Raw genomic sequence first — 26,565 nt, 5'->3', positions numbered from 1 at the left:
ATGCTTTCATTTTTTATTCAAATGAACCTGAGACAATTGTGGTGAATTTTACAGGCAAGTTCCTTTTTAAAAAAAAAACTTTCATCGCCATCAAAAAGCGGAGAAGAAGGCAGGTGCGCAGCCATCAGGTTGGCAGATTCACTGCACGCCATAAGCAGTGTCTTTAAGAATACTGTAACCTTACTGTATTTAACAACTTATGATGTTGTTTCTATCATTGTAGAAAACATTTTTTGTTAGTATACAATGAAAGCACTGTTTTCCTTTGGCTAGCTGATGGTGTCTTTCAGAAGTAGGAATAGGGTGCACAGCAAAATTTGAAGCCACTGTTAGGACACTTAGTTGCAGGGTTATCTGAAGCCCAATGGGAAGAATCCTAGTCTAAGCAACAGCTCTACCCTCCAGGTCCATTTAATGAGCCAGGCTGCTTGAGAAATCCACAGCCTCATGCAGACCTGGCTGACTCAGGTATCCGATTACAGAGTCTGCCACAAAGGATCAACTTAGTTATGACCTCCCATTGCCAAGCACATTGCCTTAGAGTCAACTCAACCCAAAAGAGTACAATTACTAGTTAGTCATTGGACAAGCAGAAAGTGGGGATATACTCCTGAGCTGGGACGACGGTAGGCAGTCCTCTCAAATAGCATGGTGAGCAGCACAATTGTGTAACTGCGTACTTCCACTGTCCTTCCAACTATGCCATAAATTTACACCACCCCTTTAAACAATGGTTCTATCAGCTGGAGGTGCAGATTATTTATAAATTGGGAGAAAATATTTAAGAACAGACAAGATTGCATCATCTTATTAAATGAAGATGAGGAGACAGACATTCGAGCAACTAAAGTTTGTTGAGCATATACCCAAATGAAAGGCGCTCAAACAGTTAAAAGATGAGCTCAAAGCAGAAATACATGAGAACTGGAGTCTCGATTTTACGATCAGCATTATTTAACACTAGCAGTAATGGGTTGGAAAATCTACACTTTTAACTCCATTACAAAAGTTTTAAACAATTAAAACAGTTACTGCCAGGAAACATTTTAAATGATGCACAAAATATGCAATATAAATATATATTTCTACATTAACATTTTAAACATCATTTAGTTTTACACAATTATACAACTGATTATGTTTTCCTCTTATTGCTTTAAGCAATATCTTTTTGCTGGAAACTAAATGTTTAATTGACAGGCATGCTGGTTGGCTTTGTCTGTTTGAAATTAAAGAGACTAATAATAGGTAGTATTATTAATAAACAATCATGCAAACATTACAAAGCCTAAACAGAAAAAACAATTAATTCTTACATTAACAAGTTGACAAATAAAAATGAATGCAGCTTCATACAGTTCCACATAATATCTTTATCAAGTTTTCAACACAGGTTTCCATAAGAGTGCTTTTTGATATATACATTATTTGTACTCAAAATAATTTGCGTATCAATAGGTATACCATACATACACAATATCAAGCAATGCATAAAGTATATATCAGCACAAATGCACTCTTCAAAGTAGATGTCAATATTACTAGTGTGCCAATGATACAAATGGTTCTTTGAGGCCTGAAAAGCTCATACTCACAGAAGGACAAAAGTGCTGCTAGTCAGGCCAGAATAGAGAAAAATCTGGCTGTGAAGTATTTTTGGAAGCTTAAGAGAGGCCTCCTACCATGCCTGGGAATGACTGAAAATGTCAGGGCAATTTCCCAGGTCAAATGATCTGAAATATCACATAGAAAACAAATGGTCTAGGCCTACAATCCTTTGCAATTCACACTGAAGAATTTTACAGGTGTGAGGAGGTGATCTGCACAGGTACGCAAGGAGCCTTTCAAAGTGCAGCACACCATATGTGAAACAAAAACAGTAGAAAAGAATTCAAATTCCAGGCAAAAGTTTAAAAAACGAGTGAAATGCCTTTCATTAACATAGCCACCATAGCGTGCTCTCCAACTAGATTTTCACTCTGTCTGGACTGGAAGCCAAGACAGCAGCTTTGTGAGTCCTTAGTGAACCAGGTGAAAGATGCTTGCTTTGAAATGTTTGCACATGACTTATGTATGGGACATTGCTTCCTGGAGCATTATAGCTGTATTCTCAACGAAGGAACAAAGCTGTTCCATTTAGCAATTTAAGTCTTCTGAATTGAATTTTCCTAAATGCCAGGAGTGTTTGAACCATTTACAGAAGTATAAAGGATATGCAAAAGAGTTTTAAACAACAAAAGGAACCTGATAGGCAGTAATATCAGGTCAATTATAAAAAGAGAAACAAAACAGATAAACAAATTAATTTCAGATTGCTGAGAGCATCACAAGTAACATTAATGGATTTTTAATACATACGCAATAAACAAATGGTTAAACAGAGAAGGATAAAAATGTTGCTACAGTCCGACCAGGATCAGTAACTAACTATAATGAAATTGATTTGGAACAAAACTGAGGAATAGCTATGTGAAAGTAACCCATTAAGTGGCAGCCAACACTATTTCAGAATCGCTAGATCCTGCTTGACCAACCTCCTTGACTTTTTTTGAGAAGTGACATTCCAAATGAACTTTGGAAAATGTTATGATATAGAATACCTCGGCTTCCAGAATGCCTTTGCTAAAGTACTACGTGAATGGATGCAACACAAGCTTAAAGTATTGGTATCCTAGGTAAAACTTGGAAGTGTATAATGTCCCATAGAAAGAAAGCAATGGGTCCTGGTTAGGGGAGTGACATCAGCCTAGTGAGATGTGCTGACTAGGGTGAACCAGGATCAGTGCTAGGGCAATTACAGTTTCAGATCCACATAAGTGATCTGGATTTACAAAGTAAGTTGGTCAAATTTGCATCTGATACTAAACTGAGGGGATAATCGTGTTTCACAAAGTAACTCATGAATAATAGGACATAGGCAATATTTGCAAGTGGGAGAAAGAACCAGGGCAGATGACATTCAATACAGATAAGTGCAAGATCTTATATACTGGAAGAGAAAAATAGAGGACATACTTACTTGCACAGCAGCAATCAACAGAGTATACAGAATGTTCAGTTATATTGCCACATCAGTAGAATGTAAATCTGAGGCCAATACACTGAAGCTGTAGCGGCCTCAGCTTGAATACTACAGTTAGTTCTGTTCACTGAGAAACAAGGAAAACATTTGAGCCCTGGAAGCAATACAGAGAAAGTCCACGCATCTAATCCTTAGTGTCAGAGGACTGAATTATGAGGCAAAGTTTTAACAAAAAACTTCGACCCTTCAGCTTAGACAGGAGGTGAATGAGAGGGTACCTTATGGAAATACAAGATACTAAATTGAATAAAAATGGTAATGCTGAGTATCATTTCAAGTTAAACCATGACTGCAGGACAAGAGGTCATAGGTACAAACAGGTAAAAGGTAACTTCAGGACTAATGTCAGGCACCACTTCTTCACGCAAGGGGTGATTAGTACCTATATTGGTCTATCGGGTAGGGCGGTGGAGGCAAAAAGTCTAGAGTGAATCGAGAGGCAGTTAGATGCTGTGATGCAGGAGGATATTAGGTTTATATGAAAGGATGAGCCAGATGGACTAAATGATCTCCCTTATCTGTACTTATCTTTGAGATCCGCTAAAAAGTGGGAACTTAGAATTCAAAGATAAAGATTCTCATCTCAATATTCACCGAGTAAGAGTTTCAGATTTACTTTCTCTATCCTATTAAATTTCCTATATACCTCTGTAAGGTACAGAGACATCTTTTTGAGGCTGAAGAGCTCTAGCTTATCCTCTAGTTCCTTGCTCCAAAACCAGGAATCAATCACACTGCTCTCCTCTGCACTTCCTCTAGGGCCAGGATGGCTCCCTAATATTGAATTGACCAGAACTATACATGGTACTTCAGGTGCAGTCTGGCGAGGGCATAGCTTCAGCATGATAAACCAGAAATCAAGATTTGCAGGAATGGCAGCGGAAGAATGAAAGACTATGTAAATAATGATAGGTCTGGTTACAAAAGGATTCAATGTTATTAAAATAGAAGTATCCAGTCTGGGGAACATACACCCATGAGTCTTAAAGGAGATAGGCTCTGAAATTATTCAAGTTTTAACTAACATCTTCGCAGCTTTATTTATTTGGGAGATTCTTCAGCACTGGAAAGTTGCTAACGTGACTTCAGTATTTAAAAAAGGTCAACCTGTATGTATACCTTGAGAGTACCAACTGGCAAATTTAACAGTAGTTGCAGGGAAAAATCTTTGAACTAATTTTAAGGGATCATGGGGGTGAACACCTGTTCAAGGACAGTCAGCATAGATTCAGGAAAGGGAACATCATGCTAAATTAGCTTGCTGGTGCTACACAAAGATATTACGAACATGGCGGGCAAGAGATAATGTTACAGCAGGCTTGGTGTATCGGTACCAATATGCTACTGAAAAAATACACTTCAATGCTATGCCATCATTTCAAATTGCTCCCACCAGAACTACCATGAGTGACAAGCCTGTAACCACTGTACTGCACCCTGTATCTCAAAATACTCACTCTAGACAAATTGCTGCTTGTTTTTCACAGTACAAATGTTTTAGTGAAAAAAAGGCCTACACACTGGGTGAAAATGTCAAGACTTCCATTATGCTCACAAAAATTCAAGAGATAGCACTGTAAGGAAATGCAGCTGATATTACAGGCTTCATTATCAAAGCTTTAGACAAGGTTCCAAGTCGGTGGCTAATGACTAAAAATCACAGAATGGGGTAAAGTTTGGTGCTAAATAGACAACTGGGTTAAGATCATTAAATAGATTAAATTCCTCAACGGTTTACTGGGTAAATGCACTGTGGTACTAAGCCATGCAGATCATGGAAGTTCGAAGTTCCATCTCCAGTCTGTGCTCAGTTAGCTAGTCTTTGTTGAGATAGTAGGAGCTCTATAATTAGATTCAGTGCTCCTTGGTGGGGAGGTAATAATATAAAACCAACTAAGGTTCCAGCCCAACTGTTATCTGATGACCCTGCTAGAAAGTGCGCACAAATGGACAGCAACCAATGTCAGGACTGGGTTCAGCTGTAAGGTTGCCATAGTTGAAATTGCGTACCAACACTGACTATCCAGATTTACATATAAAAAAAACAGGCACTTGGGTGAGATATCAAAGGGCAGCCAAAGCATGAGTCAGCACATTCATCCCTCTTCATTATGGTCTCAATTGATTGCAGTCAGGTTAAAATGGGCATCCACCAGGATCCCCAGGCACCCAATATTAACACTTGGGACATGCTCTTTATATCTTCCAACATCTTAAGTCATAATATTGAGCCTTGCAGTGCAATAACCATACACTGGGTCTAGCAGAGTTGAGTTTTAAGCACCATGCTTAGGATAGTTTTCATACATTGTTAGTGCTTTATGCAGCCTGATAAGCTTTAAATTACTCATCAAAGAGCTCTCTTCCCAAATAAGCAAATTTGAGGATCATGAAGGTCAATTAGGCATTCAGCAACAATCATCCATACAGCAGAAAGCTATGGGTGTTGACCTGACACCTGCATTGAAGACATATATCAAAAGCAAAAACTGCGGATGCTGGAAATCTGGAATAAAAACAGAAAATGCTGGAGAAGTTCAGCAAGTCAGGCATCTGTGGAGAAAGAAACAGAGTTAACGTTTTCGACCTGAAACGTTAACCCTGTTTCTTTCGCCACAGATGCTGCCTGACTTAGTGAGCTTCTCCAGCATTTTCTGTTTTTATTGAAGACCTATATAGTGGACTGCTTCACAGTTTAGCTGTTTGGGGGATGTCATCAATATCTGACTGGACATTCACTAACCGCAATAAAGGTTTGTAAAGTTGCTGTACTAATCTGGGTAGTAGCATATATAGAAACTTAGTTCAATGATCTTAGCACAAGACAAGTTTCTCCTTCAGAATGCAATGTTCTGCTGTACTATCCATTTTTAAAACTTCTCTTTTGAAGGAAGGGTCACTACAATACAGATTTTCCATATTTAGCATGTACATGGAAAACCACTGGACAGTCTGCGACAAGCTGCATAAATATGAGCTTTCAATCACAGTGGGCACTCTGTATAGCCTGTCTGGGTCTAAAAGCAACTGCTAAAATTGTTCTGATACTCCCACGTCATTTTGATGGCATATTACATTGGAGGTGGAGCTGGAATCTTGAGAATGCCTCAGCTATGGATATTTCAAGTAGATCTTAAATGGAATTCCTGCCAGTGTTATTGTCCTCAGGATATCATATTTGCATCGATATAGTGCCTCACATTGAAATATGTGCAGTTATCTTCTCAGTGAGTTATATGGGAGCTAGATTTATGTTAGTTAGATTTATAATTCGATCAACAACAACTTGCATTTATATAGTGCCTTTAACATAGTAAAACATCCCAAGGTGCTTCACAGGAGTGTTATCAAACAAAATTTGACACCAAGCCACATAAGGAGATATTAGGACAGGGTGACCAAAAACTTGGTCAAAGAGGTACATCCCACTATAAAATTTTTCTCCCCCTTCTGGACATAGTCCTCACCTTTGCTTTTCTCCTCCTCTGAAAAGGCAAGATGCTTGTCCTGCAATTCTGGTTAAAACCCACAAGCTTCAGGAGAGCTGGCTGATCTTACACAGTCACTAGTATTGGGTGGTGCCAGTGAAAAGTTTGGTTTTACTGGTGCCAACATGGGCGTTGAAGCCAATGTGTTATAAGTCAGTACCAGGGCTGGAGAAGACACACCCTGCCATATGCTGCAAAACTATTAGTGAAGGAATCCTTCTGAAATTCTGACCAGGGATTTCTCAGTCAATAATTTGCTTTTACATTTGCAACAGTTGCATTGGTGGAAAGGTTTGCTCGAAGCAGCTCATTTCTCCTGCTATGCATTGGTATGAGAACAAGGATTTTGATTGGCGTCAAGCTGGAGGTAAATGTTTGGGTGGTAATATAACCATGCTGAAATCAAAGATTACATAAATTCTACGCTCTAATCCCTTTGTCAGTATTGAGCAGCTCAAACACAGTTGGTTTGAAAAGCTCTGAGACAAATGCTAGAAGAGGTTGTGTGACCTTCAGATGACCCCAATACTTACACTCAGACTTCATGGACATGATTTTGACCCCAAGCCGAGAAGGGGTCGGCCGGGTCAAATTGCGGACGGGGAACCCGGAAGTACAGATCATCCGGACGTCCTTATGTAAGGACGTTTTTTTTTTGTCGGTTTGCCGTCCGACAGGCCAGCCTGATCGACTGAGGCCAGCCTGTCAGATGGAAAAGCAGCCAGGGGGAGGACGTGTTCAGGTAAGTCTTTGTATGGATGGGGGGGGGCATGGGCAGGCATGGGTTGGCACCAGTGGGAACAGGGGTCACCGGGGGGGGGGGGGGGGGGGGGGGGGAGGAGAAGAGGGGGGAGAATGTCGGGATCGGGGGTCCACAATCATCGGGGGGAGGGGGGGGGTTGTAAATCAGGGGGTCATCACGGGGGTCCGTGATCGTTGTGGGTGGGGGGGGAGAAGAGGTCGCTGCAGGTAGGCCCGGGGGAAGCACTCCTGTTCCAGAAAGGTATTTTCCTGTTAGTTTCTGGGCTTCTCGCCTTCTTTCACGTGGCGTGAAAGGGAAGGCCCAGGAATCCCGGCTCCCAGAGGTTAAAATTGGAAACTCTGGGAAAAATAGAGGCCTGCAGCCTCCTTGAAAGGTTTTAATCACCAATTCACCTCCTGGGAGTGGATTGGTCACCCGCCCTGGTGAAAACCGGAAGCGGGCAGGTTGGGCCGGGTCCAAAATGGTTGCGATTTTAAATGCCCCCTCGCCCCCAAACCAACCATTTTTCTCTTTTAAAATCTTGCCCCATGAGTCAGTATGGAATTTTGGTCCTGAAACGGCTCTCCACCTAAACTTTCCCTTCCCTTCTCTCCTGAAGGTAAGACTCTTTTTGGGCAACAGATCCATGGCAATCAGCAGCCTCTAGAACCTCGTCCAAATGGTCATTCTTCATGTGACAGCCTAGTCAGAAAGTGACCATGGCGAACATCACAGCCAACCCCAATCCTCAACAGACTTCCAAGTATGTGCACTTTCTAGTAAGGGTCACTAAACAGCAAACAGGAGGGGAAGCCCTGGCTAATTGATCCCCACCCAAGCCTAGAAGTGCTGAGGTAAATTGTGTATTACAAAGTGTACAACAAAACTGAACACTTGTGTGCATGGACAAGAGAAAAACTACTGTCAAAATTCAGAACTAGATCTCAACTTCAACAAGAACTGGAATTTACATAGCACCTTTAACATTGAAAAAACATCCCAAAGCGCTTCACAAAAGCACAATCAATAAACGGACACTGAGCCAAGGAAGGAACTATTAGGAGGGTGACCAAAAGCTCGGTCAAAGAGATAGGTTTTAAGAATGGTTTCAGAGGAGGAAAGTGCAGCAGCAGAGGGGTTACAGGAGAGGAGGATACGCAACAAGCCAGAGTCAAAGGAGCAGAGCTTTTTTTAAGGTGGGGGTGGGGGAGGGGGGGGGAGGGAAATAAGGGGTTGCAGACCTGTAGACAATTACAGTGATAGGGAAGGTCAAGGATATGAAGGGATTTAAACACAGGGATCAGAATTTGAACTTTGAGGCGCTGAACACCAGGAGTTTGGTCAGCAAAGACAGGGGTGATGGGTGAGTGGGACTTGGTGCAAGATAAGAATCGGGCAGCAGAGTTTTAGATAAGCTGAAGTTTACGAAGGATGATGGGTGTCAGGCCAGGCAGGAAAGCATTGAAAGAGTCAAATCTGGAAGTGACCAAGGCATGGATGAAGGTTTCAGCATCAGATTGATTATGGCAGGGGTGGAGGCGGGCGATACTACCACGGTGGAAGTAGGCAATCTTTGTGATGGAGAAGGTATGGGGACAGAAACTCAGATCAGGATCAAATAAGATGCCTGTGTTGCCAAACAGTCTGGTTCAGCCAGAACCAATGGCTGAGGAGGGAGAAATCAGTGGCGCGGGTACAGACTTTGTGGCAAGAGCCAAAGATGATGGTTTCGGTCTGACTAACGTTTAGCTAGAAGAAACAGCAGCTCATCTGTGACTGAAGGTTGGAAAAGCATTCTGACAATACAGAGTGGACTCATCGAGATAAATGGTGGAGAGGTAGAGCTGGATGACATCAGCGGAAGTGCCTGATGTCTATAGATGATGTCACACAAGGGCAACACATAGATGAGGAAGAGGTAGGGGCCAAGGGTGGATACTTAAGGGACTCCAGATGCAAGGGTGTGGGGTAAGAAGAGGAGCCATTTTGGATATGCTCCAGCTACAATTGGAGAGAAAAGTATGGAACCATGCAAGAGCAGTCCCACTGAACTGAACAACGGGGGTAAGAAGGGGTAATGTACCATAGTAACAGTCACAGAGGATGTCACTCCCGACTTTGGTTCCGGCCGTTTTAATGCAGTGGCAGAAACAAATATAGAGTTGCAGAAGAGATAAGCGTGGATTTGGGAGGCAACAACACATTCACGCTCTTGAGAGGAAAGGGAGGTTGGCAATGGGGTGGTAATTTGCAAAGTCGGAGGAGTGGGGGGTTGGTGGTGATGATAGCAGTTTTGAAAGGCAGGGGGACAGCACCTGAGGAGGGGGAATTATTTACTATGTCAACTAAGCATGGGGGCCAGGAAGGGAAATCAGGTGGTCATTAGTTAAGTTGGAATAGGGTCATGGTAACAGGAGGTGGGTCTCGTGAACGGCGGACAAGGGGGAGATGAGAAAGAAGCAAGAGACATGGATTTAGGGCTCGGGCTGGAGGGAGCCTGCAGGAAGGTTTGGGTTGGTGGGGGGAGGGAGTAAAACAGTAGAGACAGCTGAACAGGTAATCTCAATTTTAGTGACAAACAAGTTCATGAGCTCCTTCCACTTGTTGTTGGAGATGCGGATTAAAGGGGAAGGAGAGAGGGGCCTATGTTGACGGTTGTAGTGGAGAAATGAAGTTGGAGGCTTAGCTTTGCTCTCCAGAATGATCCTGGGAGTAGTGCATTGTTTTCGCAGAGGAGAGTGAGCCAGATCGGGTGATGGATGCCTTAGCCAGTTGTGCGCCCAATATGCTCAAATCTCCACCCCTGGGATTTGAGGGAACGAAGCTGGAGGCCACATCAAGGGGAACAAATAGGATAGGAGACAGTAAATGTTTCAATGGGGACAAGGATACCAAAAGGTAGAGGCAAGAGGGTGATTGAGCAAAAATTGATGGCTGCAGAAGTATAATGAAGGAGACCAAAGGCTAGGCAGTTGAGAGTTTGAAATTGCAGTTGTAATTGACATGGGAAAAGTTGCTTCCCCAGGAGCAGACACGGAAGGAAGAGCAACTGGAAGGAGGAGAAGGTAACAGAGATCATGGTATAATTTGGTCATTAGAACTACACCCTCACTGTGGCGGGGCAAGTGATGATCCTATAGCCAGGCAGAGAATCTTCAGTGAGAGCAAGGTGTCACCACCCATGAGCCAAGTTTCAGTCATAGCCAAGATGTCACTGCAATCATCTACAATGATGTAGTGGATGGCAAGGGCTTTGTTGACCAGCGAACAGAGATTCTGGAGTACAATGATTGCTGATCAGGTAGCAGGATCTAAAGGGACAGTGGTGGTGGGGTGAGTAGGCAGGAAGGCAGTTGGTAAGGTTAGCCCTCAGTGGGAATATTGAGCAGGAAGGTCAGCAAGAAAGGAGGAAGGAGCTGTTGGGGTTGCTGCTCCTAAAAAGGCAGCGAGGAGTGCCTTAATGGGCCCTTTTGAAAATGTCAAGAGAGGGGCAAAAGGTAGCAATGGGCTTATTGCAGGGACATTCAAGCCTGGGACAGGAGAGGAGGAAGGCAGAGTAATGATGCTTTGGGGCAGGGAACAAAGTCTCTGAGAGGGGAGAAAGGGTGACAGGAAGGGGAGGAGACATGGGAGCAGGAGCCAAGAGAAAAAAAGATAGAAGTTATAGGGTGGTATGCAATGGAATGAAAGATCATCTGAATAAAATAGAAACAAAACATGCAATTTTATTAAAGGTATTAATGGTGATTTTTCCCATAGATCATAGAAATTTGCATGTGGATGTTCAGTAACAAAGAAGAATCCAAACAAGAGACTGATGAAATACCGACCCTTTATCTATTTCGCATAACTCAACTACCCATAAATTCCTACGTCTTGAGAAGGCTGGCTTCCCAAACATCCACTAGAATCTTAATAGTTGAGGGCAACAACCAACCAGAATACGAAGCAAGCAGGCATTGAGGTAGATAAGCTGGACCTTCAATACCATAACCGGCAGGAACCTGGTGATAAGGTGTGAGGTACTCGCTGTGCTGCTCGATGTGGCCAGGGTCTAGCCCATTCCCCACAACTCCGCCATCACAGTCACCCGAGCTATCTTCCATTTTGTCTGAAGGTCCAAGGTAGAACGCGTCCGCAGGACCACCATTTACAAGTCCCAGACAAGAGGGGGAGGGGGGATAAAAAGAGCATCCCCCCAACGCTGCTCTGATCCTGATAGCCACCTTTGAGTGTGGCTACCTCAGGATGTGTTAGGGCCCCAGTAGGCAAACACCAAGTGTCACTACGTGCTGAGTTTCTACCTGTCCAACACACTGAGAAGGCTGGGTCTGGCCACGCTGGCCAAGAAGGCGCAGAACGTTGTGTCCAGCTGGAGCGTTCCCCCAACCTGTCCCAGGTGGAGAAGTTCCTGAGGAGGAACCCCTTCGTTGATGCCCTTTGGCAGAATGTCTCGTCCCCAGAACTGACAAACAGGCACCAGGATGCAGCCTGGATGGCGGTGAAAAAGGCCCTCCCAGACCGTCGTTCACCTCCTGATGGACTGTCTCTTCGCACAGAGGGTGTGGAGAGAGAAGCGTTGGTATCTGTCCCGGTTCATCCCTAACAGTTCAGTAACACAGGACGCTGTGCTCTACGTGCTATTCCCTGGGACGCACACCAAGACAGATATCACCCATGGCTGGAACACCATCAACTCGATGAAGGAGGCCCTTCGGTCTGCCCGTCTTCCAGCTGAAGGACCGAGTGTTGCCGACTGGCACACTCGAAGGTCAAGGAGTACGTGTTGCAGGACGCACTGAAGCGAGGTGCGACCTACGCAAAGGCCCTATGGGAACAGGCCACCCCACCTTGTATTGTACACCATAAGTCATAAGAAATACTGTGTTTGAATTGTAATATTGAGATCGCTTTGTGTACGATCTGTAGTGTTTTTGGTTTGAATTGTACTGGTTTGGAATTGTGATATTTACATAGAACTTAAAGATACACACAGTTCAATGAAATAAAGTATATTCTGAAATTTTTTAAAAAGTAATCAGCGGGCAAGGATGGTTAGAAACTTTACTCATTCACCTTGGTCCCAAAACTTCCAACTGAGCTGCCAGTCAAAATGAGTTGCCTTAATAGGTCAGGGATCCCCTATATGCCCCCAAAAAGTGGGTTTTATACAAACCATTCATTTATCTATCCAATCCTGACACCAAAATCCTTAGCAATAGGAGCTGAACTTTTACTTTCTAAAAATCCAGACTGGCATTGCTATTTTTTTTTAAATTACAATAATGAAGTATTGTTTGAAAAGCAGATCAGCATTGAGTCAAATTACAAAACACCAGTGTACAAATCACAAGATTCTTTCAACAAAACCTTTTTTTCCAGTGTGTACACCTTCCCGAGGCAGCATGAAGGGAATGAGTAACAACTTCTACACAAGCAGACAACAGGCTTGTGGTGTGCAGTACAAGACAGTCAAGGATTTCAGAATTTGTGTAGAATTATTTTCCCACTACAACTACCTGTATTTCACACAACATACAAACCCTGAGTACAGCACACAAAAAATGTTGCAGGAGATCCTTGTGCATATATTCCTGACTCTCTCAGCTCTTGTTAGAATGTAGATATGCAAACTAGAGTCACCATTTAGTGATTCCAAATGAACGACCAAAAAATATTGATAACGTGCAAGGTTGTGGAACACATCAAATACCACAAGACCTGGCAGATATTAAAATGTTCTATGTAGTACTCCCTGAATGCTCCACACATCTACAACACTCGACGTTCCAAAGATAAGATCCATTTGCGGACACTGAGCAAACGAGAGCTTTTGAGAAGGGGGTCATAACAAAAACAAATAGCAGCTTCAAGATATAGTTATAATGCAGCCAGATCAGTGACCTCATTTAGTTAAATACGCATCTTGGTCAAGTAAAACTGGCCAATATGAATTCATTATTCCACACCAATGTAAGGCAACCACAGCAGGTAATTTTGGTGCCATATGACTACTCTTGACCCTGTATGCTTCTAAAACTATTGCACCCATGACAAAATAGTGACTGCAAACTGAAAAAGCTATTAGAAAATGGCATTTCACTTCAATTTTACAGTATCCCATTGTCAGAAATAGTTGTAATAGTCTTAAAATAGCAATGTCTCCGATTAAAATATTTCCGACTTAGAAAACATTTTTATCCTTGCGCTGATAAGTTGCAGTAGTCAAATTTTCACAGCCCTGGTCAATATCAGGAAAGCACATCTTATGTAATCATGCCAAGGATCTTTGCTTTTGCTCCAGTTCTTGACCCTGCAACTTGCAGAAAAGCTGGAGCTAAAAAAACAATACACTGATCAGCCATCCTAAATTTGAACACTGCAAAAACATGACAGTCTTTACAGTTAACAGAACAAGTAAGAAAATGTTTTAACATGTAGTTCCTGCCTAAATACTGAAATAAATACTTCAACTGTAACTACAAGTATGGAAATGGTATTAACAGACCACACTGAATTATTCCAGTTACAGCAATTTTGGAGTGATATATCAAGCATGCATTGTTGTACAGTTGAAACAAAGAAACATAGAACATAGGAGCAAGAGTAGGCCATTCGGCCTTTCGGGCCTGCTCCGCCATTCAAAATGATCAAGGCTGATCGTCTAACTCAGTACCTTGTTCCCGCTTTTTCCCCAATCCCTTGATCCCTTTAGCATTAAGAAATATATCTATCTCCTTCTTGAATACATCTAATGACTTGGCCTCCACTGCCTTCTGTGGTAGAGAATTCCACAGGTTCACCACCCTCTGAGTGAAGAAATTTCTCCTCATCTCGGTTCTAAATGGCATACCCCGTATCCTGAGACTGTGACCCCTCGTTCTGGACTCCCCAGCCATCGGGAACATCCTCCCTGCATCTAGTCTGTCTAGTCCTGTTAGAATTTTATATGTTTCGATGAGATCACCTCTCATTCTTCTAAACTCTAGTGAATATAGGCCTAGTTGACCCAATCTCTCCTCATATGTCAGTCCTGCCATCCCAGGAATCAGTCTGGTAAACCTTCTTGCCATGGTGGGAGTGCAACGGACATCCTTCCTCAGATAAGGTGACCAAAACTGCACACAATACTCCAGATGTGGTCTCACCAAGGTCCCATACAACTGCAGTAAGACATCCCTGTTCCTGTACTCAAATCCTCTTGCAATGAAGGCCAACATACCATTCGCCTTCCTAACTGCTTGCTGCACCTGAATGCTCGCTTTCAGCGACTGGTGTACAAGGACACCCAGGTCTCGTTGCACCTCCCCTTTTCCCAATCTATCACCATTCAGATAATAATCTGACTTTCTGTTTTTACAACCAAAGTGGATAACCTCACATTTATCCACGTTATACTGCATCTGCCATGTTCTTGCCCACTCACCCAACTTGTCTAAATCACATTGGAGCCTCTTTGCATCCTCCTCACAGCTCACATTCCACCCAACCTTTGTGTCGTCTGCAAACTTGGAAATGTTACATTTACTTCCCTCATCCAAATCATTGATATATATTGTGAATAGCTGGGGCCCAAGCACTGATCCCTGGTCGCTGCCACTAGTCACTGCCTGCCACCCGGAAAAAGACCTGTTTATTCCTACTCTCTGTTTCCCGTCAACCAATTCTCAATCCATGCCAGTATATTCTCCCCAATCCCATGTGTTTCAATTTTGCACACTAACCTCGTGTGGGACCTTATCAAAAGCCTTCTGAAAATCCAAGTACACCACATCCATTGGTTCTTCCCTATCTATTCTACTAGTTACATCCTCAAAAAACTCCAGTAGATTTGTTAAGCATGATTTCCCTTTCATAAACCCATGCTGACTTTGTCCAATCCCGTTAATGCCTTCCAAGTGTTCTGTTATCACATCTTTTATAATAGACTCTAGCATTTTCCCCAGTACTGATGTTAGGCTAACTGGTCTGTAATTCCCTGTTTTTTCTCTTCCTCCTTTTTTAAATAGTGGGGTTACATTTGCCACCCTCCAATTTTGGAAGATGATCACCAATGCATCCACTATTTCCAGGGCCCCTTCTTTTAGTACTCTGGGATGTAGATTATCAGGCCCTGGGGATTTGTCAGCCTTTAGCTCCATTAATTTCCCTAGCACTATTTTTTTTTACTAATACTGGTTTCCTTCAGTTCCTCCCTCTCACTAGACCCTTGGTTCCCTAACATTTCTGGGAGGTTATTTGTGTCCTCCTTTGTGAAGACAGAACCAAAGTATGTGTTTAATTGTTCTGCCATTTCTTTGTTCCCCATTATAATTTCTCCCATTTCTGACTCTAAGGGACCTACATTTATCTTCACTAATCTTTTTCTTTTTACATACTTGTAGAAGCTGCATCCACGCATCATCTGGTCTATTCTCCTGTTCCTATACTCACTAGCATGTGGCACTGGTAGTAAGCCCGAGATCACTACCTTTGAGGACCTGCTTTTTAATTTATCTCCTAACTCCTTAAATTCACCTTGCAGGACCTCATCCCTTTTTTTGAAACCTACGTCGTTGGTACCGATATGAACCACGACTACTGGCTGTTCACCCTCCCCCTCCAGAATGCCCTGCAGACGCTCCGTGACATCCTTGACCCTAGCACCAGGGAGGCAACATACCATCCTGGAGTCACGTTTGTGGCCGCAGAAACGCCAATCTGTTCCCCTTACAAATGAATCCCCTATCAATATCGCCCTGCCACTCTTATTCCTCCCCTCCTGTGCTGCAGAGCCATCCGTGGTGCCACGAACTTGGCTCTTGCTGCTTTCCCCTGATAAGCCATCTCCCCCAATGGTATCCAAAGCAGTATATCTGTTTGAGAGGGAGATGGCCCCAAGGGACTCCTGCTCTACCTGCCTAGTCCTTTTACTCTGCCTGGCGGTCACCCATTTCCTTTCTGCCTGCGTAATCATTACCCCTAATGCACCATAACAATTTAATGACATCAAATAATATACTATTATTCTAACCTTTTCCCCCTTTATGGACCTCAAATTTGCGGAACTCTTACAAGGACTACAACAATTAGAAAGAAGAAAGGGTTTGCATTTATGTAGCATCTTTCACACAGTCAGGATGTCCCAAAGCGCTTAACAGCCAATTAAGTATTTTTGAAACGTAGTCACGATTGTAATGTAGGAAATGCAGCAGCGAATTTGTGCACAGCAAGGTCCCACAAACAGCAATGAGGTCTTTGATTATGTGCTCATGTTCTGCAGTGAGGCTTGAGCTCAAAACCTTCTGACTCAGAGGCAGGAGTACTACAACTGAGCCAAGATGCCACTTGATATGACAACTACTAGCATTTGTTTAGCACCGAGAGATAAGAAAACGGTCATCAAGCCAGGAAAGGAGGTTGCGACGGGTTGCTAAAAGCCCGGTCAAAGTGATGTGTTAGAGCAGGTTTTTAAAGGAAGAGAGAGAGGTTTCGAGATGGAATTCCAGGGAGAAGGCTCTGGGCCGATGGTGAGGTGAAAGGAGGAGGTGAGAGGTGCACAACAGGCCAGAGTCAGAGGAACAGTGTTCGTGGGATGCACGGCTGGAGGACTTTGCGTAAATACAGTGCGGCAAGACCAAGGCAAGAATTTTTTAATTTGACGCGTTGGGGACAGGATGCCCGTGTAAGTCAGTGAGAACAGAGGTAATGGGCAAGTGGGCCTTTGTGAGGAACAGGATACATAAAGCAGAGTTTTGGACAAGTTGAAGTTTATGGAGTGTGGAGAATGGATACCAACAAGGAAAGCGCTGGAGTTTTCAAGACTAGATGAGGGTTTCACTGGCGCAGGGGCTGACATAAGAGTCGAGGCAGTCATGTTGCAAAGATGGAAGAGTCTTTGTGATGGAGAGGATACAGGGTCTGAAACTAAACTCAGGGCCACACAGGATACCGAGGCTGTGAAGGGGTCTGGTTCAGCCTGAGACACTGGCCAGAAAGGAGAATAGAATTAGTGAGAAGGAGCAGAGTTCGTGGTGGGGACTAAAGACAATGGCTTCAGTCTTCCTAATTCTAAACTGCAGGAAGTCATGACTCATCCAGGACTGGATGTTGGACAAGTAGTCTGACAACATAGAGACAGCTGACAGGTCAAGAACTGTGGTTGGGAGGTAGAACTGAGTGCCATCGGTATAAATGTGTAGAGTAAACCCCTAACCTGCATTTGGCATCCCCACTGCACTGAGTCGAAATTTAGTGATCTTGCTCGCCCCACTGAGCCAATCATCTCACCCTCCACTCACAGACCATTACTTGGTCTGATTGAAGCCCATCCACTTCAGCCAAGCAACACTCCCCACCATATTATAATTCTGGTGATCAAAGCGCGCGTGCACACACACACACACACACCTCCCCACCCCCATATTGACCATCAATTAAGTGATTGGAGCACACATGCCTCAACTGAACAACATCCCCAGTGAGCATTGTTATGGTGGCTGGGTTCTAGTCACCAAATCAGAGTACATCTCCCCACTCACCCTCCTCCCACAAACCATCATTTAGCTGATTACAATAAACTTCCCCAGCCTGATTCTCCGCCTCATCTCCACCTCCCTCTTCTCTCCATCCATCCTCCTTTCCATCTTCCCCCTCTCTCACTGCCTCCCTACCCCTCACTTTCTCCATCCTTGCTCCTCTCCCTCCTTCTTTCCCTCCCCCCCCCCCCCACCTCCCTCCCCTTCCCCTGCTTCCACACCTCTCTTCCACTCCCTCTATCCTCCCATCTGCCCCTTCCCCTCACTCATCTTGGTCTAATTCAATTATTTCCCATCCTCTAACCCTGCTTGACCTAAATACTGCATTTGGTCTTAACTCTCCATATCCAACATCACGGGAGATCAACTGGTATTGCCGAAAAATGTGAGTGCATTCTGTATTACCAGTTGAGGCTAAAATCACTTTGGACCTGCAATTGCAGTTGCACAATATTCACTTTTTGCTTTTAGCCATACAATATAGTTGATCTTCATTTGCAGATCTCCTGAACACAATATCTAAAACATTGTGCCCATCTATTACTTGAACCTTTGCTACAGGGTTTAGTCTTACAGTCCAATGCAAAAAAACACCCTCCAAAAGACAAGTTTAAAATCACCATTTCATCCTGACTCCTTGCCAGAGCTCGATGATAATCAATACAGTGGATACTACACTTCAGTTCTAATTGGTGCAGAGGTAAGTAGTATGAACTAATAAGTGTCTTATAAATAGATCCAAAATTAGAAGAAGTTTAGAATAAGGCCCAAGAAAAGCCTCTATTAACATCTATTAGGGCTAATGGATGACCAATGACTGTAATTTACTATCCCTATTTGGTTATAGCCAACGTTATTTTAGGAACAGTTTTCCATGCAGGAACACGTCTCGAGGCTCAAAAGGTGGTTCATCAGTTCATGTAGGTGCAAATTGTGGTTTTGAAGAATAGCAACGAATTGGCTTGGACTTCCAAATCAACTTATCAGATAATGCTTCCCCTAGGAAACCACGCAGTCTTAGGCTATGAAAAGTTACATTACAGTCAAATGAACTCCAGTCAAGTTCAGTTTCAGTGATAATAAATGCTGAATGCACTCAAAAGTAGAGACCACTCCACAGGATGGATACGGTGGTTTCGATTTCTTTTCCCCATTGACATGTTTGCTGTCACCACATTCAAAAATTTCTCTAGTGCTTAAAAGGAATCTTCACTATTGCTTTAATAATATTGTTAACAGTATGTGTGCTTGTTTATTGGCTTAAAAAATTATAAAATAAAATCATGACAGTCAATTTGAAGATTCAAATGCAGGTCCAAAGGCATCTTTTGGCCTCTATAGTGGCTTGATAGCTGCAGTATGTATTGCTGCACTTTTAAAAAAATTCTATCCCATAAATCACTACCCTCATGAGAGATAGGGTAAAGGATTAAGATTGGTGAGGGAAAGTAAAACATTGCAGTGGAGTTCTAGAGTGCTGCATTACCCACTCTTAAACCTTCAAGTTACATCTGCCAATCACCATGCAGTGAGTTACCAACCTTAAGTGACATCATCTATAAAACACTCCTCACCTACAGAAATAGAACTCTAAATACTTTACATGGAGCGGGGGGGAAAAAACTCATGAGTTGAGGGCAAGTGAGAGAAAAAAGGAAATCAGGAGGAGCGCTCCAATGCACAAAGTGAAAGGTTTCGATTAGGCTTTTGGAAGCAGGGAGGAAAATGGAAGGACAGATGGATCTAGGAATGGAGGCCCAGAGAGCAGAAGCATGTGACAGAGTTTGGCCACCAACTGTGGAACAGAGTGAGCAGAGAATAAGATGTAAAAGAATGTCAAATGAGTGGGAGGGTGCCTCCAAGGACTTATGGCTAGAAGGGATTACCAGGATAGAGTGGGACAGGGTCATGGTGGGATTTGAAAGCAAGGACATGGATCTCAAAGTCAATTCACTAAGGTATGGGCTGCCCAGTAGGGCTCAGAAAAGACCGAGTTGATGGGATTACAGGTTTTTGTGCCGGTGAGGGCACAGGCCATGGCATCGTGGAGAGTGGAGGCCAGAAGGTCAGCTAAGAAAACATTAAAAGTTGAGCATCAAGATTATAAAGACACAAATGCAGGTTTCACGTTAGCAATAGGGAGGTAGAAGCAAAGGCAGGCAATGTTGTGGAGGTGAAAACAGGTCTTGGTAACAGAACCAACTTTGAGGACAAAGCTCAGCTCTTCTATTTGTACCTTACTAGTAAAATTGAAGCCAACATTTAAACGCTGTCCTTCTGTAGGTTTCTTAAGGACATAAGACATCCATCTTTCAAATGAGACATTAAAGTCTGCCCTCAAAGGTGGACATAAAAGATCCCATGGCACTATTTTGAAGAGGAGCAGGGGAGTTCTCCCTGATGTCCTGACCAGTATTTATCCCTCAATATCAGAAAAACAGATTATCTGATCGTTACTTCATTGTTATTTGTGGGACCTCGCTGCATGCAAATTAGCTGCCATGTTTCCTATATTACAACAATGACTACACTTGAAAAATACTTCATTTGCGCTTTGGGATGTCCTGAGGTCATGAGAAGCGCTGTATAAATGTGAGTTTGTTCCTTCTTCTTCCAATAAACTATGCAGTTATAAATCTAGAACCTTGTGCACAATATAAACTGCTGCATTTTCTTTTGGCAATAAACTGTTTGTAAAGTGCAGTTCTGTAAATGAGCAATATGATCCTAAAGGACAGAAGAAATGCTTATAATAATTTTGCTACTGTGGTATAAAACCTGTGTATGAAATTGTGATCAGAGCAATTACACATACAAGGCTTAGAGGATTAACTCAGATAAAAACTTGTGTTTAAACAAGTGTCAGCATTTGTTAAATTATTATGCTGTACACCTTGTTGATTTAACATGTGACTTTATTCTCTGAATAAATAAATATATAAATATTGTTAAATCACCATCGGTTTGGACACAGGGAGTCAATACCAAGGCAGGGATAATTGGACCTGGGTAGGCAGATATAATTTAGTCCCCATTTTCATACATTCCATCTTCATTTTTAATACCCAGTACAAATTCTAAATACACATTTATAATGCAAATGGCCTATGTAAACTTGTTTGCTGTAATTATACCCTCCCACCATTGGTAGCTCTCCAGCTGTTAGAGAGCAGTGGCATGTGAAAGACCAGAAGAATGTGGAGTTCAGCTTTAAGATACGTTTGGACACATTTTGTCCTATAATTAATACTTGGATGAAGTAAGGGGAGTTTGATTCTTGCAAAAGTTTGGTGTTCATGGAAATTCAGGTTCACAAGATCTAAAGTTTTAAAGTTGGATAGTTCGACACAGAGGGATGGTAGTGAAGGGAACTTTCGTAATGAAATATGAAATTGGGGCCATCATGGATCCTCAGTGTACCTAAAGGCAGCGCATTTGCAATATGTGTAAAATGTTAGGAAAATTGAGTCTGTGAAATAGAGGATCTTTATGCTCAATGTGCAATTGGCCACTCTGCAATGGAAAGGGGTTTCTAGATCGTACTCTCCAGAATGTGGTCACCCAAGAGGCACTTGAGAACATAGGGTTAGCATAAGAGAGAGAAATGGGTGACCAACCACAGGGACAGCACTGGAAGACAGGACTCATAGATGCAGCGAACCCAGCAGATAGATAGCTTTGGACAAGTATGAGATGGACAATAACTCAGGTAAATGGACCTAAGTATCACTGTGGCACCATGAAGCAAAGAATTACCTGAGGGTGAGAGGCAGGTAGACTACAATAACAGGAGAGAGATAGTAGTGGGAGATTCTATAGTCAGAGATATAGACAGCTTTTTTGCAATCATGACCAGAAGACCTAAATGATATATTGCCTCCCTGTTGGCCGGGAGGAGGAAGAGCAGCCAAAAGTTATGGTCCATGTTGGAACCAATGACAGACAGAAAGTAACTTATCTTACAATTCAAAGTGGCCAGGTCTGGCACTGGCAGAAGACTGGCACAGACACAAATAACCTTTCAACACGACTGATTCCTCATCTCAAACCACGTCACCTGTAGTATAAGTAGTGTCAAACAGAGGCCAGACACTTCCCACAATTGGGAGTGCCACCCCAAGAAATTCTTATACACTTCAGAGCAATAGAGACAGAAAGGTAGATTAAAAAAACTACATATTTTAGTCAGAGAATGGAAAATTTCTTCACGTTAGCTAATTTGGAAAATAATCAGCTAAATATAATTAATGAACGTTCTTCCATTCTTAAGATAACTGGGTTATCAATCCCATAGCTCAATGTTGAGGGATTGCTGACTTTTAATAAATTTTCCACATTCTTCTGTGGAAGTGGGTTTTAAAGACCTTACCACCCCCACAGCCATTTTTTAAAACCCATTTATAATCTAGTATCCTTTCTTTTAAACAGTATTTGCTGGATATATAAAGATATCTTCAATGTGAGGCAAGCTGAAAGGGTAGTTATCTTTTAAAATAGAGCCAACCCAAAATATATTATGAGGAGGATTTTTGTAACTGTGGTGATTGTGTGTAAAATGGCAGTAATTCTAATTAAAATGCCCCTCCCCACACAAACAGATAAAGCAACAGCATACAGTTCATGTTGGAAATGAATTATAACAAAACACTCCTACCTTGCAAAAAATTATTTGGTGGTTATGCAAAAAGAATGTTCGGAGTAAATGTTTGTTTGAGTTGTCTAATAACGATGAAAATCATAAACAATGTGTGTTACATCAGAGTTGTCGAAAGCATTATAAAAACCTGGGGGGGGGGGCAACTGCTTTTCAGTTTGACTATGTTTCTTTTAAAACAAAACCTGAACCTGCAGAATTAACCTTTCAACGATGTTACTGTTGGTGTTTTTATTTTCTAAATGCAGTCAAAAAAGTGTTCCAACTGAAAACTAAAATTTCAGGTTAGCTCCCTCTGTAAATATTCTTAATTGTTTGATTTTTTTTTACACAATCCACTAAGTATCTTCCATGCCCAACACAAAAATATAAAATTCTGTGGATGAGCTCACACTTCTCCAGATCCCTAATGCCAGAGAGGTAATGTTAAAATGGGTCTCCGCAGAGCTGAAAAATCAATAATAAAATTAACATCTCCTACCATGACAAGACAGACATAAATGTGCCTGTACCACTGGCTTTGTCTGGCCAGATCAGTGCAAACCTCGAGTGAGTCGGTACCAAATTGATCAGTGTTGAAAACCCCAACCTGCAGCAATGACTATCAATACCCCAGCACCAAGCGATTGCTGTTAGCATTGAGGTAATTACTGCTTCTGCCATTCCTTAATTTCCTCTAGACTCATTCTACCTAAACAACCTGTGCCAAAGATGGAACCCATGGATGCTTTCAACCTCCCAAAGTGGCATAGATGTTACAACCCTCTGGTCTTGAGTACCCAAGAATAAATTATCCAGTTCATGGTTCCATAGCTAGTCTGCTAGATGCCACTGCAACTCCAGCAATCTCAAACAGAGGCAAGGGACATACCTGCTCTTAGTTGTCAGTGCTCAGAACCTCAACCAAAGAACTCAATGCCCAACTCTTCAGGGATTTTATGGATTCATCAACGGCCATCGAGAATTACAGGAACACCCTCTATACTTTCAATGCAGGGGTATGTACCATCCCCAACTTATTTGGAACATACTGACCAAGTATTCAATAGTTCTTCATTGATGTCCCCGAGACAGTTATTAGTTTCTTGAACATCGTACAGAAACCAATTTCCCATCATCAAGATAATCTTTGACAATCGAAGTATATATATATATATATATATATATACACACACATACCATACAGGTATTCTTAAGCAAGATCTTTAAAACAGTTATAATTACATTTAAGATGTTTAATTAATTTAGAAATGCCCATAATCTTGAAGGAAAATAACTGAATACCCAGCCCTAATTCTTTGTAGATTGAGAATTCTATTAGAAATTTCACAAACACACACTAAAGTAGATCTAAAACATGGAAGTAGGTCCTAACACTTCTGGTTAAACAAATTAAAAAAGAGCTTTTCAGGTGTAAAACTTGCAGATCAGTGAAATTAATTGGGAATTTACTATATAAGGAAATGTGTATAGAATCATAGAAAGATGCAGCACTGAAGGAGGCCATTCAGCCCACCATGCCTGTACTGACTCTTAGGTAGAGCCACCCAATTAGTCCCACTCCCCTGCCCTTTTCCCCATAGCCCTGCAAATCCTTTCCCTTCAAGTACTTATCCAATTCTCTTTTAGAAGTTACTATTGAATCTGCTTCCACCACCCTTTCAAGCAGTGCATTCCAGATCACAACAACTTGCAGCGTAAAAAACAAATTCTGCTCATCCCCCACTCTGGTTCTTTTGCCAATTATCTTAATTCAAAAGAGTTTGAGGATACAAAAGTGAGAGCAAAGTTTGAACAATTTCTGAATGTAATCTAAGCATTTTAGGAATCATGTTTAAAAAATTAATGTAATTACTATTTACATAATTCTGAATTAGACTTCACTCTAGAAATTACTGCATAATTCACATTTTTATTTTTAAATGCACACTCACTAGTAATTGCAAGATTGGCCATGCACTGTATGACCTACACTATTCTGTTTGCTTAAGTACTATATGACTGGATGGGAGGGTTTTCTCCCTTGCAACAATTTATAACTGATGCTGTAAGAACAATTATCTCTTGCTTCAAAGTCTCTCCCAATGCACCGCCATGTGCACCATTAGCTACCATATTAAAGTTCCTAACTGTTAAGCAGGGCTAAAGATAGACTTCACTGTTACACCAATCATTCTATGTCAACTATTCATGATAATATTGAGACCATTGGTTTTCCAACTGAGGTCCACAAGAGGATCCCAGAGGGTCTGAAAAGCAATCAAATTTCCATCCAACTGGGGCCAGGCATACTACATGCTGAGAACACAGTGACTCAAGAATTCTGTATTTCTTGTACTTTTATATTTTTGTAGCACATTATTTCCATTATTATATACTAATGTTTTCTGCAATCATAGCACGGTTTTAATTCTTTCAGAAGTTATGACAGTATTTCCGAAGATCATCCCCAAACAGAAAAGACTGAAAGCCACTGACAAAGATCAGATATATTTATTGGAATGTTTTAGAAATCATGTTAAAAAATTAATCTGATCGCTATTTTAAAAATTCAGATTGACACCTCATTCTAGAAATTACTTTAAGCTACTCATCTAGAAGTGAAATGTTAACCTTTAGAAGTGTCAGGGTAAACCATTAGATACAATCAGGAAGTTTATTCCATAAAATAAAGAATCGTGCATTTCATGGAGTCATACTTATATTCCTGTAGCTGCATTTGCGTTTTTTAATTAAGGTTTACCTAACCAAAATGTTGTTCCAAAACCGAGTCCTGGCACAGAGAAGAAAAGAAGGCTAAAAGATTGGGAACGTGTGTCTTACCTCCTCTGTTCCCTATAGATTTATCTCGCCTGTACAACTGCCCCCTCCAAACATCAGGCTGCATTTTCAGTCATAGTCTTAAATCGGACTCTCCGCTAAAAAGGAGACGCACAAGGGGCAGAATCTGAAATCTCAGTCCCACATTCACTTTTATGCTATTCACTGTCCAGAAACCCACAGCAAAACCACATGATCCACCTTGTCAACAACTGATTTAAATGGTTCCAAAACACCCCCCCCCCTTCCTCGAACAAATGTAATTGACAATGTAATAACCACAAGGAACACATTATTTGTACTAGGAAGAGGACCAAAACAGATCAGAGGTAAAACTTGACTTAAATTGTAGATCAAAAGGGTGACTTACGAAGGCTAATAATACCGTGAGATCACGATGGCTGGACTCAAATATTGCACAGAAAAAGTTGTTCTCGAAGGAGAATGCCATATCAGCAAAATTACCCAAACCTACTGTACACTATTGCAAAAGGACAAATTCACTAAATTAACATGCAACTTATCTGTTGAACAGCTGACAGCAGTAGAGGAAACGACACATTCCTTTCAAAACAGTTCTCCATTCCCACTAACGAAACATATAAGTGCTATACTGCAATAAGCTCGTAAAAACTGTATTTTTAAAAAACTGCTGACAAAAAAAAATCAAAATGTCAAGTCGATGTGTCGGTACGCCAAGCTTCGCATTTCACAATGCAGTTTCCGATAAAAAAAACACATTGCAATAATCTCGTAATTGCATTATGTAATATTTAAGCCCATACAAGACCTTTGGGGCAGGCTTTACCTTCCGTAGAGCAGCGACGAGCAGACCCCGCCATTTGAGTGCATTGTCCTCAGTGGAGAAATCGTACTGCTGTTGCGGCGGCTGCTGCATGGTGCTGCCTCCGGGCGCGCACCCGCAGCCTTTTCAACTCAGAAAGAAGATTGGACGTTTTCTTCTTCGATCGCCGCTCCTCGGAGCGATCTCAAGCTTATTCTCTTCCCCCCTCCCCTGCCCTACTCCTCAAGCGTTCGCCGACCGCCTCTCATTCCAGTCACAGTCCCCCCCTTCCCCCTCCCCGAAAGTTTCGAAGTGAACGTTCCCCGTTCCCCTTTCCTCCCCCCCACCCCACCACCTTCGCTGTTGTCGCTGGTGCTCCCGCTCGCCTCTCGCACGCCGGGGACACCATTCGGCTGCGGAGCAAACGGAGAGACGAGGAGACGATCGAGACAACAACCAACCAACGGCTCGCTCTCGA

At 42.3% G+C, this 26,565-nt stretch overlaps 1 protein-coding gene across 2 annotated transcripts in view; it reads right to left on the bottom strand.

The window, feature by feature from the left end:
• LOC137324688 (son of sevenless homolog 1) overlaps window positions 1-26,302 on the bottom strand; it is a 246,303-nt gene extending 220,001 nt beyond the window's left edge. For both annotated transcript variants that reach the window (XM_067989282.1, XM_067989283.1), the window contains exon 1: window positions 26,112-26,302. In XM_067989282.1, coding sequence (XP_067845383.1) covers window positions 26,112-26,201 — 90 coding nt within the window. In that variant the 5' untranslated portion in view covers window positions 26,202-26,302. The remainder of the gene's footprint in view (window positions 1-26,111) is intronic.
• Between the last annotated feature and the right edge of the window lie 263 nt (window positions 26,303-26,565).

The sequence above is a fragment of the Heptranchias perlo genome, chromosome 8 (assembly GCF_035084215.1).
Source record: "Heptranchias perlo isolate sHepPer1 chromosome 8, sHepPer1.hap1, whole genome shotgun sequence".
In the NCBI taxonomy this organism is placed as follows: domain Eukaryota; kingdom Metazoa; phylum Chordata; class Chondrichthyes; order Hexanchiformes; family Hexanchidae; genus Heptranchias; species Heptranchias perlo.
Note: the sequence above shows the minus strand (reverse complement) of the source record. Positions and strands in the feature narration are given on the sequence as shown.